Source organism: Falco peregrinus, chromosome 8, assembly GCF_023634155.1.
Source record: "Falco peregrinus isolate bFalPer1 chromosome 8, bFalPer1.pri, whole genome shotgun sequence".
NCBI lineage: Eukaryota > Metazoa > Chordata > Aves > Falconiformes > Falconidae > Falco > Falco peregrinus.
In genome coordinates this window covers 26,157,543-26,177,456 of record NC_073728.1, presented here as the reverse complement: position 1 = coordinate 26,177,456, position 19,914 = coordinate 26,157,543, and the positions used below count along the sequence as shown (strand labels likewise).

General features: G+C 59.9%; 1 protein-coding gene across 4 annotated transcripts in view; it reads right to left on the bottom strand.

Annotated features, from left to right (window-relative positions):
• Positions 1-4,212: 4,212 nt before the first annotated feature.
• NHEJ1 (non-homologous end joining factor 1) overlaps positions 4,213-19,914 on the bottom strand; it is a 44,557-nt gene continuing 28,855 nt past the window's right edge. For all 4 annotated transcript variants that reach the window (XM_027782322.2, XM_055812239.1, XM_055812238.1 and 1 more), the window contains exons 6-8: positions 5,306-5,423; positions 4,955-5,058; positions 4,213-4,660 (exon numbers count right to left, since the gene is read on the bottom strand). In XM_027782322.2, coding sequence (XP_027638123.1) covers positions 4,580-4,660; positions 4,955-5,058; positions 5,306-5,423 — 303 coding nt within the window. In that variant the 3' untranslated portion in view covers positions 4,213-4,579. The remainder of the gene's footprint in view (positions 4,661-4,954; positions 5,059-5,305; positions 5,424-19,914) is intronic.

Here is a 19,914-nt window from a genome sequence, read left to right as displayed (position 1 = left end):
GGCATCTGATTAACTCGCTGAGACAACAATGAGGGGCTGGGATGGGCTTCCCCTTCTAGCTGCCAAAAGGGGAAAGTAAATACAACACCCTGATTTCAGGAGCGAGGACTTGCAGTGCCCCCCCCCAGTTCTCCCCCAGCTGTGTGCCAGGGAGGGGTCCAGCATGGTTCTGCTTGCACCCCTTCTGGATCCCTAGCACCTTCCCAGGTGAGGAAGTGGCTTGGGATGCCCCCCCTCTCCCCCAACTCTCTTTAGGGATGTCCCCTTGCCACCTTTTCGGTGGGCACAGGGCATGGGGTCACTCCTAAGGATACACAGAGAGGCCAGGCTGGAATAGCTGCCAGATGCCCAGCTCTGGCTGCAGGGCTGTGCTGGCCTCAGAAGGACCAAGCAACCCGTCAGAGGGATGCAGGCTGGGGAACCAGCAGCACCCATGGGCTTGAGATTCTGTTATCCAGTGGCTCCAGTGGACCATTTTCCTTGCAGGAGCTGCAGGCAACGTCCAACAGGCCAGAGGCATCCCCATGAAGTTTTTGTATTTGCTTTGGGTGCCCAGAGCCTCTGTGAAGTCCTGCCACTGTGCAGGTGAGGCTGTCCTGCTGCTCCTGTACATGATAGAGCAAGATGGTCTGGCCAGCAGCCTGGGACCACCCCACTTCCACATCTCCTCAGCTGATCCTTCCAGTGGAGCATCCCAAGAGCATCAGCAGAGAGAATAGAGGTGATGTGTCACAGCACCGCTCCTCATCCCTGCCCCTGACTTCCCAGGGCTGCCAAAGGGACACAGCTATCTGTGCATCACTGGCACAGGAAAATCAGAGCCTGGACTAGGTTCACAGGGTTCTCCAGGCTAGTTCGTACTCCCACCAAAGGAATGAGTGCAGCTTTCCACTTTGTCCTTCACTGCCACAAGGGAGTGGGGAACAGGATTGTCTGCGTTGGTGCTAAGTCCAGGGGGTGCAGCACATCCAGGGGGTGCAGAAGTGCCCTGTGGCTGCCAATGTCCCAAACCCAGACCTCCAAATAACTTCTGCAGCCTGCCAGCACGCAGCGTGCATGTCACAGGTGTCTGTCCCCCTCCCAGCAGCTCCAGGCTGACAGCAAGCAGCCTAGCCCTGCCCTCGTTCATACACTCATGTTCCACAGAGGCCCAGGCAGACAGGGAGCTGAGTTTGTCCATGACAGCCCCTCCTACCCATGCAGGGGCCCCGGTATCCTGGCCACAGCAAGCAGTGACAGTGTCCTGTCACTGGGTGCAGAGTCCGTCACCTCTCCTTGCAGCATTTCCAGTGCCAGCCTGTGTCACTACCAGGCAAAGCCCACCGGCACATGTGGCCAGGTGGGACAGGAGCCCCCAGCATGACAGGGCAGCCAGAGCTCAGTGTGTGGGGAGACGGCTGGAGGCTGTGACAGGGTCCACTTAACCAGGGGGTGACGGGAGATTTCTACTTGGGATGGGAGGGGACACACACAACATACTTCTGCTCAAGGAGCTGGTGGGAAGGGATGCTTGCTGCCACAACACTAAGTCACAGGGAGAAATTACCTCCAGTGGAGGTGGGAGAGATGCAGCGTCCATCCCTGTATCACATGGCATCTCCCACAGCACTCAGCCACCCTCAGGCACCACTGGGACACCCGGCCACCACACACTGCTCATGCCTGCGTCCCGACTGTGCCCAAGTCCCTCCTTCCTCTGCACCGCAGCTCTCCCCACCACCGCATCCCTCTACCCCTGGCCCGAGCAGGACGGCAGCATCCCGCAGACCCCTCGCTGGGCTACCAAGGCTGCCCGGGGTGGGGGCACGGGGCTGGCACAAGGCCCCGGGGGGCTGCCCGGAGCCTGGCGCTGCGCAGGGCGAGCGGGCAAGCGGGCGGTGGAGCCAGGCGATGCAGTCTAGGTGGTGCTATTTCTCTATTTTTGCACTGGACGGGTTTGGGATTTTCCTCTCCCTATTCGCTGCCTTGGTCGTCTTCTTCTCCTCTCTCTCTCTCTCTATTTTTTTTTCTTTTCCTTTTCTAAAAATACTTGACAGCGATTGAAAGGTCCCTTTAATCGAGGCCACAGAGCCCTTATTAAGGGCACGGGTCGGGGTGCTGGGCCGTGCCCGGCATAACGGCTTCATTAAACCCTGCGAAAACTAATATTTATGGAATCAAATTTATGGAGGCCGAGGCCGAACTTGTGGCCTTTAATGTGTGTCGGGAGCTCAAATCCAGCCGGCTCCAGGGAGGAGGGGGTGGGGACAGGGAAGGAGACCCCAGCGGGACAGGATGGGACAATAGGTGGTGACATTCCCTAGAGCAACTTGGCCAGGGAGGCACTGGCAGACCCACACTGGAGTCCTGGGGGCCACGGTCCCTGCAGTGGCCTGGGGGGTATCAGCAGAAGTCTTTCCCACTGATGTCTTCACTCTCCTGCTTTTATTTACCCTGCATCCATGCTCCTGCATCTCCACCTTCCCTTGCCTTGGGAGCAGGGTAAGTGGAGCAGGATCAATCTCTGCAGCTGGTCTTTACCACCAGTCCATGCCCACTGCGGTGCTTGCCCATCCCTGGGGCACAGGGCCACAGGGCACTCTGGGGGAACTTACTCTGCAGCATGACAGAGCTCTTGAGCAACACGCCTGCAGCATCCCTGGGACTGGCTCCCCTGAGCTAAGCACTCCAGAGAGAAGCAGAGACACAGCCCAGGTGCAGCGGGTAGCCAGGACAACCTGGGGGTGCAGGTGCTGGTTTGTACACCCACTCCCCTATAAAGTCCACCAGCCACTGGCATAGCCGGGATGGGAATGTGCCCTCACCACGCAATGTCCCCTCAGCCCTAAAGGGAGCAGACAAGCCAGATGCCCTCACTGGGGTGATATACTCTCCTCCTGCACATGCTGGACTGCATGGAGGAGCAGCACAAACCCCAGACCCAGCACGGAGCTGAGGGACATGGCTTGGAACAGAGCAGCTCCCAGGCCAGGAGATGGAGCTCACATGGATGGAGCAGGGGTTGCACCAGGGGACAGCCTGGTAACGGAAGACATATGAAACGGAGAGCTGCTAAACTCCTGCTGCCCCCAGTCCTACCCCTCTTCCCAGCTGTGCCTGGCAGGCAGATCCAAAGCAGCTAGGGTAAGATCCTGGCAGATGGGAGAAGGCAGGATACATAGTTAAGGCTGTCAGTACAAGCTCCCCATCCCATGGCTTCCCCTTCTCACCACCCACCCTGCCTCGTATGCTGCTCCCTCGGAGAGGAAATATAAAAAGCAACCAGCTGCTCTCGCCCTGGGACTGGCCGGCTGTGGCCCAGCAAAGGCCCTTTCATTCCCCTTCCACAGACACAGGGGCTGCTCCGGATGTTTTTGTTTCCCCCTTGCCGCCCAGGAGAGCCGGCAGCATGACTGTGGCCGGCCCAGCCCAGGGGAGCGGGGCAGCCAGGGGCACAGGTCCCTATCCCAGGAGAGCAGCACCATGGGCTGCAGCCTACCTGCAGCAGTGCTGCCTCACTCTGCCTGCTGTTTTAGGACTTGGCTGGGACACAGGAGTAGAGTCCCAGCCCCAAAGGAAGCATGTAGGCACAAGGGCTGGAAAAGGAGAGCAGGGGTTAATGGATGGATGGGTGGGTGTGTAGATGGATGGATGGATGGATGGGGTGTGGGTTGTGCTCGGTGTCCAGGGAGCATCCACAACCTGCTCCAGGGCTGCTCCCAAGCCTGGGAGCTTTCAGCATGTCAGTGGCTTGGTTGTCCCCTGCTCCTTGGAGGTCAGAGCATGGATTAACCCCCTATCACCTGCCCACTAACTCTAGGGGAGCTGCCTGCAAATGGAGGGTGCCCCTCAGCCCGGCCAGGATGCCTTTGCCAACCTGCTACTACAAGGGCTTCACCTGGCTCCAGGCACCAGCACGTGGTGTGTCCCCAGCATGGGACAAGGAGAATGTGGGCCCCAGCCCCCTCCAGTATGCTGTGCCCCCAGGATCTCAGGGGTCCCCTCCTGTACACCCCACCCCACATACTGCTGCTCAGGATGAGGCACAGCATGGTCTGGGAGCTGCCAACCTGCCCCCCAACAATGAGCTGCTGTCACCTCCTCACTGTCCAGAGCTGCTGCAAGCCCCTGGAACATCAGGACTGACCTCAGCAGGACCGAGCCACAACAAGGGTTGCACCCTTGCCTGGACATTACAGGCCTAGGGGGGACAGAGCAAGAGGAGAGGGAATCTCACCCACAGTCCTTTATTGCAAACCCACACAAGAGCATCCAAACCCCATAGTCCTGCCAGAGTCCCAGCTGTCCCAACCTGCCCAGCAGCATCCCTCCCACTCACCCCAGGTCCATCACTGGCTCAACCACAAGGCAGCCTGGGCAAGTTCTGCTCCAGGGAAGAGGTAGAAAAGTTCCTGAGACAATGGTGAAGAAAAGAGACACCCCATCTCCCCAGCTGGAGACACCTCAGGAGGGGACCATGACCAGGACAGGGTCCACCAGGAAATGCAGGAGAGGAGGCAGAAGATGCATGGGTGCTCTGCACTGCTTCTCTTGGGTGCTGGGGGGAGCAGAGACCCTCAGGGTGGGTGGCAGCGGTCTTTCAGCTAAAAAGCCCCTTCGCCTTCTTTGGCTTGGCCTTGGCCACAGGCTGCCTGGGTTTCTGAGCTGGGGAGGAGGCCAGCTGGAAGCAAAGGGGAGGCAGTGTCAGTCCCCCCCAAGGGGGTTACACAGGATGGGTGTACATCTGCAAGCAGTGACACCCCCATCATCCCTGTGGGGGAATGCGTACCATACACAGGAGTGCAAACCACATGTGCTCCCCAGCCAGAGTGCATGGGCTAGGATGGGCTAGGAATCAAGCTGAGACACCTAGCCCATCCCGGAGGGGCATGGGGCTGGGATGCGAGCAGGGAATCAAGGTGCAAGCCCCATCCTGCCATTGGTATGGAGAGGCTATTTCTAGAGCTGCACTCACCGTGGTTGCCTTGCTGGAAGATGCTGTTTCATCCTCCTGGGATGGAGGCAGCAGGTGGGGGTGCCCTGTGGTTTCTGCAGTGGGTGCTGGGCCCTCAGCATCTTCTGGTACCAGCAGAAAGAGACACAATTTGGGACTGAAATGAGGGAGCACAGGGCATTGCCCAAACCCACACCAGGAAGGGTGCCTGGGTTGGGGAGCTCAGCCCACGGGGAGAAAGCAAAGGGGGAGACTGTTGCATGGGGTAAGCTGTGCCCAGGGCCCCTCTCCCCTTTCCCTGGGATGGGTGCTCAGCTGCAGGGGGCTGGGTGCTTCACACACTCCCCATCCCACAGCCAAAGAGCTTCTCACCTGAATGCTGCCGTTTCAGAGCCTGCTTGGCCTCCTGCTGCATCACTGCCATGTAGAGCTGCCGCAGAGTGGAGGTGAATGCCTGCCCTTCTCCCACACCACAGATCAGGGGCAGGCTCTGTGGGAGAGAGCAGAGGCACCATCACCCTGCCAGGAAATCACTCGCCAGGGGCTGGCTCCTGCCAGGACACCCTGCCACGATGCCACAGAGGGGCAGAGAAGGGGCTGTGCATCCCTCTGCCCATCAGACTCCATCTGCTTCACCCCAGGCACTGTGGCACAGCTTGCGGGGCCAGCCAGCTCTGGCACTGGGCAGGACGTGGCTGCTCCCCAGCCTTGCACACATACACATACAGATGCATGTGTGCACGCACCCGCACACCTGCTCCGGCCAGTGGGCTGCCTTCCCATTCAGAGGCAGACTGTGGAGGCTTGCAAATCATTCATGAAACGCAGGAGATAAGATCACACGGGGAAGGGCTATGGCTTCCCTGGCAGGAGCAGCGCTGGGGCTGCCGATAAGGACAGCAAGCCTTTGGCAGGGGCAGGACCTCGCCATGAGGTTGGTGGGGAGCCCTGCCTGCCATTACTGCTTCCAGCAATATCTATGCAGGCAGCCCAAGCCATCCCTGGTGGCCCCATGGCGAGTGAGGGCAATGTGACTGTGAGATGAGGGATGCCAAAGTTTGCTCCCAGGCTGCCAAAGCAGTTCCTGCCTCCTGCCCGCCCACATTTTTTTCTGCAGTCCAGGCTTCTTCCACCCAGGGATGCCCTGCTCCTCCTGCCCCCCCCATCAGGTCTGTGGGATGCCGCCCTCACTCTCTGGACCATGCTGCTGTGCATGGGGGACCTTGGCTCTCATGACGGCGGGCTGGGCAAGCACCATGCTCCACTGGGAACCTAATGCAGCACACAGCCAGCAAACACACACAGGCTGGGATGGGGAAACGTGTGTGTGCCCTGAAGGGGGTGCCTGCGCAGGGGTGCGTGAGGCAGAGTATGGGTGCACATGTGCAGGCAAATGTGAGTATGCTTGCATGCATGGGGGCTGTGTGTAGATGAGCCTGGCCCTGTGTGCATGCATCGCTGGTTGTGTGGCAGTGTGCCTGTGCGTGTGTGTGTGCCAAAGGTCTACACACTAATCTCTGCTCCACTCCACACCCAGACAGCAGAACAAAGTGTAACAGATAAAGCTGGATCCTCTCTGGGGCAGGGGAGTGGGGAGGGGATGGGGACGCACAGACCCACTCAAGGCCAGAGTCCAAAGCCTGGCCCCAGCTTCTCAGTGGCAGAAAGGGTAGGTTGAGCGCCCCCCCCCCCGCCCCCGGCGCTGCTCCCTGCGGGATGCGAGGAGAAGACAAAGCTGATGCCAGGATGGGTTGGCTGGTGCCCACAACGGGCCTTCTGTGCAGGTCTCATCCTGCCTCCGGAGCTGCGGGCATGAAAAGCCCATCAGCTGTAGGACATGCATGGCACCAGCGTCTGCTTTTTGGCCAGCTTCTGTGCAGGATCTCCTGTGTCCCTGCCCACCACCACAGGAGGGAGTGGTGCTCTGGTCCCAGCGCCCTGCAAGCATCCCCAGGATTGCTTGCCACCGGGCAAACACCTCTCTCAATGACTCCTTGCCCGGCATCTGAGCCATGAGCTATGCTGGCCTATCACAAGGTCCCAGGGGAGGAGGAGGGATGCTGAGCACCTTGAACACCCTGGGGATGCTCTTGCCCTGGGTGTCTCGCTCCATGGGGCCTGGGTTGCACCCGAGGTTGCAAAAGCAGCATCCGAGGCTGGGAAGGCGACTGCACTTCAAAGGCAGGAGAGGGGCTGGCAACGGATGGCTGACACAGCTCAGATCAAAGGCACAAGCTGGAGTCATAATTCAGAGAAAAGCAAACAGCAGCTCCCAGGAAAGCCAGGAACAGTGGCGGAGTGAGCAAAGTGTACTAGATAGCAATGCATGGGTCAGTGCCCTGGGGAGGGCAAGAGAGTCCCCCGCAGGGCCACCTGGGCCTGGGTGCCACTAGTCTGCTGCCCACCTCCTCTTCCTGCCACCAAGGGGTCTCCAGGGGGTTCCAGGGCTATGGGGCAGTCTGTGCATCCAGGTGTAGGGTGCTGCCCACCCCCTTCTGCTCCAGCCCAGCCAGGCTGCAGGCTGCAGTGCAGGGTGACCTGGGACATGCCCTGAGCCCCAGGGCTGCTCAGGCTGCTCCTCTTCCCAGCATCCAGGTGACAATCCAGGCAGGGCAGCTGCTCTCTTGGTGCTTAGGCCCAGCTGCCCAGAGCCAGCACAGTGTTCCCATGGTGACCCTGGGGACAGGGGAATGCTGTGGAGTTCCCACCATGCTTGCAACCACTCGGTGTCCCCGAGACTAGCACGCACACACACACTGACTGGGGTACCACCCTGAGGAGGTGCTGGGAGAAGGGTACCCGGCACCACAAGTATCCCCCGGGGTAAGATGGGAATCCGGGATGGCACAGGGGTCTGCAGGTGCAGGGCACCCGCTGCCCATGTTTCCAGGAAGGTCACAGCTTTGGCAAGCCTGGGGTGGAATGTGGGAGTCACCGGCTGCCCCCTGACACTGCCCTTCCCGGTGGCTCAAGCCCAGACAGAGGTTCAGAGCCATCGGGCCGCCGGAGCTGGCCAGTGCCGGGATGGGAGGGCTGCTCTTCACAATCCCGAAGGGAAATGGGTTTATAACTAGAGCTGGAAGCATTTCCCTGCAGAGCCGTGACTCAGCAGGCAACAGAGCGTGCTGTGCCAGCCACCGGCCACCTGATGGCCCCGGAGGCTGAGAGGGACAAGGAGGTGTCCTCAGAAGGGGCTGCAGGGGGGACAAGCCCTGGGTACCGGTGACTCTCCTCTCCCTCCTTGCCCCACTGCCCCAGCACATCCCTGAACTCAACGCCACTGCAGCCAACTTGTTGCCCCCACTCCAACATCAGCCCTGGCCTCCAGTGACTTGTTTTTCTCAGATTACCCATCTCCAGGATAAACATGATGCCTGAGGTCTGGGGAGCGGCACAAGCAGCGAGCTGGCACCTGGGGGAGTGATGGCCACGACGTGGCTCACCGGGCACTGGGGAGCGATGCCCAGGGAGCTGGCACGACTTGCCCCGTGTGTTATGACTACCTGGCCACAAGGCCAAGAGGGATGCCCTGCTATCAGGAGTGACTCAAGGCTGCAGCAGCGGCATGGGAAGCTCAGAAGCACACCCTGAACTGCGATTAGCCCAGCTTGGGGGAGCTGCCCCAGCGAAGCAGAGCAGGCACCTGACCTTGCACCCGGAGCGAGCTGTGCTCACCAGCAGCCCCGCAGCTATGGGGGCTGCTCATGGAGAGCTGGACTGCAGCCTTTCTCAATGCCCCCCATCCCAGAGGGCTCTGCTATGGGGCTGTACCCCAGTGCAGGGGGGTGGCAGGGCCAGTGGTAGGCAAGGTACAGCACCCAGCTTCCAGCCATCCTGCCTTCACCCACCCCTGACCAGACTCCCTTCTCAAGAGGCCATAAAGGACGGTGCTTTAGATGCCCTCTTACAGTGTGAGCAGGAGGGGCATGTCACCCAACCCAGCACCGTGCCACCAGTGCAGAAGCATCACCTTCCCCTGGCCCAGGCCCGAGGTGGGGTTGCAGGCAGGATGGACTGTGCTGGGCCCCCACACCGGTGCCAAGCACCAGAGTCTAAATCGGTCCTGCTCAAAGCTGGGGACTGACCCTTTCATTATCACACCAGACGTTCGAAGCGGTTACCAACATTCTTTGCTACAAACCCCACATTCCTATTTTTTAATATATTTTTAACTGGAAAACAGAGCGAATGGGGCCTGTTTGGAAATTACAGCCTGGCTGCTGTGGCTTGTATGTCAGATCTGCCCACATTCCCGTGGCCAGCCTCAGCACATGCTCCACAGGGGCACACTTAATAATTCCTGCCAGGGCTGGGAGCCAAGGGGTGTGGGCTGGGGGGGGGCATGGCTTCCCTGGGCTCCCCCCACCAGCAGGCTCTGCGGAAGCAGCGTGGTGGAGCAGCAGCCCAGGAACTGTGCACCACCTCTCTGGTGATGGGCACAGCTGCTGCCATGCCAGCATGGGCGAAGCCTGGCGATGCTGCAGCAGCCCACGGTGGGCAGGGGAAGTGCTCCATGGCCATGGCATTCCTGTGCCTTGTGGACAGGCTACCCTCGGTGCTTTCCCCTGCCGTGAGCTTTGTCCACGCTCCTGGCAACAGGGCTGGCATGGCTCACTGGATGCACGCTGGGCGTTCCTACTCATGGCTGTGCCAGTGTCAGTCAGGCTGGGGATCCACCCTGGGATCCAGGTAGGTAAGCACAGATCTGTGCTAGCTGCTCACCCAGCCTCTGCCAACAGCACTGGACTATGGGATCCTGCCAGGATCTGCCTGTGGGAGGATACAGATGGAGGGGGTTGAACTACTCTCTTCCAGCTGGGATCAAGGGCAAGGAAAGGGGCAGCTCATCCCCCCAGGATGGAGCAGGACATATCAGCCTGGTGTCCCACCCCAGCTCCCTAGGGAGGGACCCTCTCCCTGGGGCCAGATCTGCCCCAAAGCACCCTGAGCTGCCTCACACTGATCACCGATGCCTTTCCTCAGCTCCTCCAGTCCTTGGATCTGCTTGCAGATGCTCACCTCAGCCTGGAGCAGTCCCTGGTGGTGCACTTCGTACTCCAACCACAGATGACTGAGTAACCTGGCCTCAGCTTGCACTGTCCCCATCACCCCATACCATGCATGCTCCTGGGGACGTGCAGCAGCAGCAGCTAGGAGAGCTGGCGGTGCTGCCAGCCCGCCTGTGGAGCAGACAGGGGCAGGATGGCCAGGGCTTCCCAGGCAGGGAGCCAGGCTGAGCACACCTGGCAGGAAGCGGTGGTGCCGGCAGGGAAAGGCAGCCGGAGAGCTGCCGAGAGGTGAAGGGGTCACCCCGGGGAAGAGCGGGTGGTGAGGCCAGGACGGCCAAGCATCCCAGCCCAACTCAGCCCAGCTCAGCACGGCACGGCACTCCTCCCAGTGCCGCTCTGGCCCTGCTGCAGGCAATGTTTTCCTTTCCCCCTGACTTTCGGGGCCTTTCCAGCAAGCAAATGTCAGGCGCATAAAGAGCGGCACTGTGAGCGGAAGATGGAGCGAGAATGCCTGCCCGCGTCCCTCCGTAAGTGCTGTCTCACACTTCATCAAGGCAGCCTTTGCAAGCAAGGCACCCGCTTAACAACCAGCAGTCTATGCTGGCTGGTGACCGCAGCAGCCCCGCCACTCAATACCCTTTTCTTTTCTCCTTGTGCTGTTTTAGCAGCTTGGGTTACAGCTTTTCTCGCAGACACTGAGCAGAGGGGTGCAGTGGCAGCAGGGGCTCTGCATTGTGCTGCTGCTCTGCTGGGGTGGATGCGGGTCCCCCTGATGCGGGCATGCTGGGGCGGGTGTCCTGCCCTGCCGACCCACTGCTGCTTCCAGCTTCCAGGGATAAATCCCAGAGAAAGGAGGGTCAGCGGCAGTGCAGAGGTAGCGCAGGAGGCTGCAGCATCTCCTCCTCAGCCACGTGGGGACCAGCCCACCAGCAGCAGCCTGGGGCTTGGCAGAGGTCTGGGGGACGTGAGGGGTTCCAGCCCGCAGTGGGCACAGCCCCTACCCCATCACATTTGGAGAGAGGCCATCCCACAGCAAACCCATAGGCATCTGAGCCGTCCCACTGTCCAAGTGCCAACAAACTCCCTGAAAAAGAGTGGGGTCCAGCAGAGCAGCCCTTGTTATAGGCTTGCCTCCCTACCTGGGTGACCCTGCAAGGAGCTGGACATGGCTACCCAGGGGCTGAATGCCGCTGCCGGTGGCACCCCCAGCTCCAGCCTGATCATGGGCACTTGTCATCCTGTCCAGCAGTCTGTAGGGTGACAGCAGCAGAGCCTCTGGAGCAGCTGACATTGGGTGCCAATTTGGGAAGGGAGCTGGGCAACGAGGATGCCCTGAAGAGCAGCAGGTCCCAGCATGCCAGGACTTGTGAGGACTTGATGCTGGCTTCCAGGAAGGCAAAGCCGCAGGCTGATGGCACCTACTGGCATCACCTCTGCCATCCTGACCCAACACTGGCATGGGGTGCCTCCTCCAGGGGCCAATGCAGGCAGGAGAGGGCCTGGGCAAGCCCAGGAGCAGAAGACATGAAGACCTGGTGGCCAGGGTCCCTCCTGTCCCATGGGGACAGCTCAGGGACCCCTCTTCTCTGCGAGGAAGTTGGGTGGCTTGCACTGTCTTGTTATTGTAGGGTGGCTCGATGGATATGGACACATCACACAGGCTTATTATTGTAGGGTTCCTCTGCAAAGCATGCCAGCTCATGAGGGTTTATTATTGTCTGTCCAGGAAAGCTGGACACATCGCGCTGGTTTGTTATTCTAGGGTTGCTCAGGAACACCGGCCAGCTCATCCCAGCTTGTTATTATTGCACAGGGCTTGTGGGGGGCTGGCCGGGAAACTTCCTGCAAAGTGGGATGATGGAAAGGGAGCCACACCTAGTGAATCACAAGGATGCTGTGTGGTGATAAGGAACAGAGAGGGGTGGGATCCAGCACCCAGTCTCCACCCGGTGAGGACAGGCCACTCATTCATGGGCACACTTGCGGCTCCCCTGGGACCCATGGGGCAGCGGGGCTGGTAGAGGCGGCAGGAGCATGGGTCATGGCTGGGGACTGGCAGAGCAGCCTGTAGACCCCTTGAGAAGTGAAATCTTGGGATGGCAGGGGAGACCCAGGGGGATGCTGCACCCAGCACATCCCTAAACCCAGCACACAAAGGATTAGCTGAGCTAACAGGGCCCAGAGCGGAAGCTGGAGCTGAGCCAGGAGGGATTAGGGGTTTGGGGGGGAATCTGGGTGCGTTCAGGACTGGGCTAATCAGGAGGCAACAACTGCTCCACCCCAGTGGCTTTGCAGTTCCTCCCAAATACAGGTGCAGCCGAAGAGACAGCTCCTGGGGATGCTGCCCCACCATCACCCGAAACTGCAGCAGGAAGCATTGCTGCATGGGGCAGGGGGGCAGCAGGCCTCACCCCTGGGCTGGTGCAGGTGGCTCCCCTGGCACACGGCCCTGGCAGGGCTGGCTCTGACATGCCCCAGTGGCCCTGGTACTGTCACTGGCACAGCCACTGAGTCACTATCGCTTCCCCCTGCTCCATGACAGCCTGTGTTTCCCAGCCCCGGCAGCCTGTCAGTGTCCCTGCAGGCAGTGCCCAGCTGTGCTGGTGCCCAGGTGTCCCTCCGACAGTGCCCAGCTGTGCCGGTGCCCAGGTGTCCCGCGGGCAGTACCCAGCTGCTCAGCACAGATGTTGGTCCCTGGCCAGGCAACAGGATTGAGTGTCAGGCGAGCTCTCCGTGCAGAGCAGCAGCGGCAGGAGGCCAGGCTGCCCTGCGAGCACACAGCCCTTTCATTCATGGCAAAAAATAGCCCCCCGGGGTGTGGTCCTCCTGGAAAAGCCCCCTCCAGCCTTGGCCAGCCCATGTTTATTCAGTACGAAGGGGGGACACACTGCCCTCCCCCGCCCGCCAGCCCTGTGCACCATCTCCCTGCCAGAACGGCTGCTCTTGGACTTGGTTCCCCAGGCCTCCCCGCCGCCCCCCCCCCCCCCCCCGAGCCAAAACACACAGGCTGGGGCGGGGGGTGGGGGGGTGGGAATGGCAAACCCCTAAAAAGCACTGGGTTTGTCTCCAGGAGGAGCAGCCTCTGGTGATGTCATGAGAATTTGCGAGTGGCCACATAAAAGGGACTCGCTGCCCAGGAAATCCACAGGTCCATGCTCCACCAGACAAGCCAGTGATTCTTCAGTGGGCCAGGAAGGAAACCTCGGGGAGCCTGAGCCAAGCCTGCCGTTGTCCCAGGGATAGATCCTGCTCCCAGCCCCACATGCCCCCAGGGTCCCCAACCCTGCCCTGAAGTCCCCCTGTATCCCATTCTCAGCATCTACAGTTCACAGCAACCCAGTCCTTGCCCCCAAATTGGTAGCCCTCCATACAAGTCCCTGCCCTGTGGTCCCCAAGGCACCAAGACTCGCCCTGTTAGGCTCCCAGCATTCTAATCCCTGTTCTGCAGCCTCCAGAGTCCAGACCCCTGCCCCACAGACCCCAGACCCTCTCCCTCCGCTGGCCTGGGGGACAGCACCCCCATTTCCATGGTGATCTATCAGGCTGGGAGAGGCAGGTGATTTAGGGCCAGGCAGCACTGCCACCAGACAACAGGGATGCAGCAGGGCAGGGGATTCTCTTTCGTGAGGGATTACACTCAGGACAGCTGGGAACACACAGACACAGCTGCCCAAGCCCCCTCCCCAAGAGTCAGCCTGGATCTCGCCCCGCTCTTGCAGGCACTGCAGACATGGGCTCTGAAACTGAATCCGCTGCCCAGGGCTTCCCCTCCCCATTTCCCACGAGCCCAGGACACAGTGGCTGGAGTCATGGGGAAGCTCTGCCTTCCTCCTCCCCATGCAGGAGACATCCCTGGGCTCCCACCCAAGCCCAGGGTCCCAGGTCTCTAACCCACTCTGCCCTGCATGTCCCAGCCCCACCATGGATACTGCATCACATAGGAATTGGTGACAGACCAGCCCCATCGCCAGCTGCAGCCCAGAAGGAACTGAGTGGCAAGTGAAGATCAGGGTGGCTTTGACTTCCTGCTCCCAGTGCCTCCCATGCATCATTTTAGGAGGCTGCAAGCATCCAGCCTGTCCACCTGCAACCTGCCCGTGGAGACACTCTCCTGCTCCACTTGCTCCATCTCCCCTTGCACAGGTGCAAGGTGACAAAACCTCTCTGCATCCCCAAAGATGCCTGGTGGCCAGTGCGTACCCCAAGGTGGTGTCGTGGCACATGGGGACACTGGCTGCAAAATCCTCTGGGGAGCAATGGTCACAGGCATCTTCACAGCATGGTGCTGGGGTGGAGGGCTCTCTGAGGCCAGCTGAGCGGCGACAAAGGATCCTGTGACTGAGACCTCACACTGCCCTCAGCAGACAGAGGCTCTTTGCAAAAGGGCCAGCTGCGAGCAGACCACAGCCTGGGACATCTAGGATGTGGGACATCTCCATCCTGATGGTACCCAAATCTGTCCATGACAGTGCTGGCCTCACAGAGGTGACTGGGCCAGTGGAGAGGAGACAGGAGCCTCCAGAGTCAGTGCAAGGCTTGCAGGGCTGTTCCCTCTTCCCCGGGGAGCAGGGTTGAATGTTTGCTCCCACTGTCCCTATCCTAGCAAAGACAGGAGACTTAGTCTCTGGGACTGTCAATCAGGCACTTTTTACCAGAGCTAAAAATGCACTCACAGAAGAAAAACAAAATACAAACACAAAACAAAACAGAGAGGTGAAAAATTCCTTGACATTTCTCTCCTGGAGTCCCCAGGGCCGGCAGAGAGGCGAGAGCCCCCAGCGTTTGTCAAGCAAACACTTTCACACCCTTGGCCGTGCTCGGCACGCTGCCGCTGGAATGCCAAATATATATTTAAGCCCTGCTCATCAAAGGAGTCTGTTCGGAGTTGGTCTCGGGCAACGTGCATGTGGGTTTGGCCTGCAGAGAAAACCAGAGACGCTGAGAACATTTCTTGGGGATGGGAGACAGCTCGCGCGCGCACACACACGAGATAAATGACAACCTCCAAGGTCATGTGGCTGTAAGGTCGCGGGCTGGGCACGAGATACCTGCCTGCTGCGGCACTCACCCTTATCAGCTCCTGTCGCACCACAGGGTGGGGATGTTTAGGCTGGAGGGAGGCCAGCAGCCATTCTGCATTCCAGCGTGCTCTAAACTTTGTCAAAGCTAAATGAGCTCAGCCAACAAAGCCAGAGTCTGGGAAGACGAGCAGGAAGCGACACTCTGGGAGAGGACAAGCTTGCGGGCTCATGGAGGGCTGGTTGGGGCTGTGCACCCCGCGAGGAGGTGATGAGTATCCTCAGCTTGGGCACAGCACTGTGCAACAGCGAGGCGCAGATACAGTGCTCCTGCAAGTCCAGGGCTGGTGCTTGCTAGGGTGCCATGGCATCCCTGGCTGCTGCACAAATCCTGCTCTGCATACCCCCCGGCACTAGTTGCTCCAGGCAACCAGCACCAGCCCTCCCGCAGGGCACTACTGCTCATCTGCTGCCGAACCAGCCCCGGCCCCTTGCTTGGAGGTGCCGAGGGCAGGGGGCTGCCGGCTGTCTGCCCCACAGCTCTTCCTCCCAGCTATGACTTTGCTGGAACAAGCTTTCTGCAGACAGCAAGGAGCACTTTGGGAGCAAGGCTGCAGGCAACAAAGGGGAGAGCCTTTCTGCAGGGACCACTCCTGCCCCTCAGGTCCCTTCCTCAGGAGCATCTGCTTGGTTTGCTGCAGATGGCCCGGCGACCTATGTCCATCTCATGGATTATCTCAGAGTCAGAGAGATACAGGAGTCTCTGCCTCCCTCCTCTTCTGCACGGAGTTTGCTCCCAGCCATGGGGATGCTGTGACATTTGAAAAGACCCAGTGCTGGCTGCAGCCAGGAGTAGAGATGCTCCTGCCCCACCTCTGAAGGCAGGTCTGGGAGCTGCCACACTTGGGCTGGAGGGCAGGGCAGAAGCTCCATCTCCAGAGATGATGGACTGGGCTTTCCCTCCTCTGTCATCGCTCCATCCAAGAGCAAAGAGGTTTTAGCCTAAATCTTATACCTAATCCCAGCTGACAGAGCTGCAGGTTGGGGTCTAGCCAGGGGCTGGAGCCAGCCAGGGCAGGAGAGATCATTGCCACAACCAAACAGAGCACACCAGTGCTGTGAAATCAGGCATTACGCGCCTGTCACCTGCGGCAGGACCAGCCCGTCAGGCTGCCAGGGAGCCGCTCTGGTTACGGCAGGGGTAATCCCGGCACTGGTGGGGCCTGACCCTGCACAGCCGTGCCCCCCAAGATGGGTTCATCTCCAGGTGAGGGGAGGGATTGCTGGGCCCCGGGTTGGATTTCAGGCACCTGCTGCTAATAAAACACTTTGTCAGGGCACCTTCGCCTTCTCAGCCCTTGGAGAGAGGGATGGGGTCCCTGAGGTGCTGGGCAGGGGGTCACAGAGGGCTGGAGGAGCCAGGAGCCATGGCCCTGACCCTGGCCCATGCTGCGCCCTTCCACCCGGGCGAGCAGACCTCCCCTTGCCGCTTCAGCCCCATCCATCTCTGTCCTGCCAGGTTCATCTGCTGCAGCTTGCGTCGCTCCCTGTTTTTGAGGGCAGGGACCCCAGCCTGTGCTGGCAGCATGATGCTCCAAGCCCCACCATCCTCCGTGGGCAATGAAGAGCAAAGACCTCCCTGGCTCCAGAGACTGCTGCTTCTTACAGCCCCCTGCCCACTCGTCACACCGCTCTTTCCATTCAGGTGTGCCTTGCTCCAAAGGGTTCACTCACCCTTGCCATTTCCAGACAGCAAAACCATGCCCTTTGGCTAAATACAGGGATTTTTAAAAGCCTCACCATTTTCATCACTGTTTTTCTAGGCATTTTCTTCCATGCAGCACTATCTGTCAGCAGCAGCACTGGAAAACAAGGTACCCAGAACACCTGCTTGCAGCTCCCCTCTGCTCATGCCAAATCTCATCTGTTTGCAGTCACTCTCTCCTGGACCACCATCCTCTTCAAGTCTAAAAACTGGTTTATCTTTAACCTTGTCCATAATAACATGCTCCAATATATTGTCTCCTATATGGTGCCAGGCTAGAAAATTTTCCTCCATAACTTCAGCCCCTGCCATCCCCACGGCCCTGCTCTTTGCCAGCCTTAAAGACATCAGAGGGCTTGGCAAGCCAGACTATGCTGACTCCTTGTGCCCCTGCCCTGCCTTGCTGGACCCCAGCCTTTGATGGGGCTGCTGGTTGGCTGGAGGGGGCAATTTCCAGAGCTGCTGGGGCACTGTGCAGGAGGACCTTCTTCCTCCCCAGCCAGGTCTTTCTGCAGCTTCAGGAGAATGAGGGAACTCTAGAACCACACCACCCCCCCACCCCCCCTGCCGCCAGCTGCCATCGTCTCAGAACATGAGCCTGTCACCAGCAGACACAACAGTGATACTTGGGGAGCTGTTTCTTTGCTCCCCAACAACCCCAGCTCCTCCAGCAGCCCCAATACAGGGGGAGAAGGGTCCCCCCGAATCTCCTATGTTCACAGGAGCCAAGGCTGGGAGAGAACCTCTCCAAACACATGGAAATTCAAAAGACAGCTCTCTAAGTAGACACCAGAGCCAAGGTGAGAACTGGGATGTTCCTCACCCTGCCTGGGCTGGCTCCTGGAGCTGGTACCCACAGCCCACTGCCTCCTACCAGGCTGCACATCTGCAGCCTCCACTCGTGCAGGAGAGCAGGAATCAATTACGGGGCTGGCAAAGGCAGGGCTGCTCTGGGGCTGGCAGGCGGCACCAGCTCCAGCAGCCACAGAGCACGTGGCATGGCACTGGAGGCAGCCCACTGACTGGCCCCGGCACAGATGTGCCACTGGCTCATGGGGAAGAAGCAGGGGAACCACTTGAAAGCCATGGTATGAAAGTGCTGGTAAACCAGGGCCACTCCTCTGCTCTTCTGGCTCCATGCATTATTTACCGTGCTCCGAGTGCCCACCCTGGGGGAGTTCAACCTCTGGGGTGCACACTTTTGCCAAGTCAGTCCTCCTGTCTGCCATGCAGCTCCCCGGCCCCCCAGCAAGGTCTGAAAAAGGTCCTGGACTCACTTGATAGCTAAGGTGCTCTAAGGTGGGCTCTCCCAGCTGAGCCTAGGACCCAGCCAGCCACAGGGGCTCACAGCATAGCCACATCAGCCTGCACTGGAGGGATCAGCCTTGCATGCAGCACCCACAGACAACCAGCATGTGCAGCAGAAACATATGGACAAGCTCCACCAGACTGGTCTGGTGGCAAGGAGAGATCCAGCCAAGCCATGGTCACCCCTTGGAACCCCACTGTCAGTAACCCCAGGTGGCTGCAGCTGAGCTGGGGGCAGATGTCCCTGCTCTCTCCAGGGCTGGGTGGAAAGGCTGTGGGGAGGCTCCCCTCAAGCTTGTAGGCTGGTTTCCTTGTTGCATGGGAGGGTGTCAGGCCTTGGCCCCATGTCTCAGCACCCAGCACTTCCTGGGCATTTGCAAGGGCCTCCTGAGTCACTGCAGGCAGAGGACAATGGAGCTATGGAGCTTGCACTGGTGAAATGTGATTCTGCCAACACACACCTTGCAGGGGCTGCTGGAGTGCTGCAAGGAAGGCAGGCAGCAAAGAAGAATATTGTGAAGCAAAGAGTGCTTCAAAGAAAGCAGCAGCGTCATGCCCTCAGTGTCTCCTGAAGCACTGGCCCCACATCTTTGCTTCCTGCCAAGCAGCACGTGCAGGCACAGCTCTGCACCTAACCCCAGCTCTGTTGGCTGCAGCGTGGCAAGAGCAAGACATGGGGAGAGATGGTGGCACTCCCTGCGATGTAGCTGTGGGGTCACAGCCATCAGTGACTGCAGGACAGGGGACAAGGCAGACCCCTCCAACAGCCTCTGCAGCAAAGACATCCACCGCTGGCAGCCCCATGGGGCAGGACAACCATTGCAGTGGTGGCAGCAGCTGGGCGATGAGCCACGAGAACACCAGAGCACCAGGTCACACCGTGACAGCCAGGATGAGGACCCAGGCACTTGGAGGAGCAAATATGGCTGTAGCCCCATGCCTCCTCACCCCCCAAGCAGAGGTGCCAGGGCTCCCAGCATCTCCTGAGGGCTGCAGGGTGAGGATGCTGCTTCCTCAGTCCAGAACCCAGTGGTGACCCCTGGGGCGGGGGGGTAGGACCACGCTGACTGGGAGCAGGTGTCTGCTGCTGGTGCTCGCCCAGTCAGCGGCCAAGGAAGAGCTAAATTTATTCCACCAATATGTGGGCAGCAGGAGGGGACAGGGGGGATCCTCCAGCCCGTCTGCCCCATGCATGGCTCATGTCCCACTGCCCTCCTCGGCACTGGTGTGGCCGACTCTGCCCTGACACCAGTGACGGGAACAGAGCCCTTCTGGACTGTCTCTTTGGCACCCGCATGTCCTGATGACTGGCCCCGAGCGGACCCAAGTGCTTCCTCCCCCGACCACAGAGAGGAAAGTTTCCAAATTAAAAACCTAAAACTGGCAACAAGGTGCCCATGGCAGGAACCTTTTAAACTGGCCATTAAAGTTTATAAGTTAGACGGGCACCAGGAGCGAGTGGCGGAGCTGCAGGAAAACAGCCGCCCCTCCTTGAGCAGCCTAACCACGGCTGTCCCCAAAGCCGCAGGGCTGACGTCACGGCATGACTTCACCTCCATCACCCACCGCCTGGCCGGCCCCAGCCCCGTGTTTACCCCTGCCCGTCCAGCCACTGTCCCTCGCAGCCCGCTTTACCCTTTGAGGTTGGTCGGCAGCCCCGGGGCCTGGCGAGGAAAAGAGCAAAGAGAAGGAAACCAAACTCAGCGCCCACAAGGCGGGCTGCAAAACACGGAGCCCCAGCAGCTGCGCTGCGGGGATGGTGGGCTCCGTCCCAGCCCTCCCATCTCTCCCCGGGCTCGTCTCCCCCTTCCTGTCCCCAAGCTGCTGGGAAAACTCTGGCAGCCATGGCTGTGCCCGCTGTTAGTCTCCCATTTCCCCGCA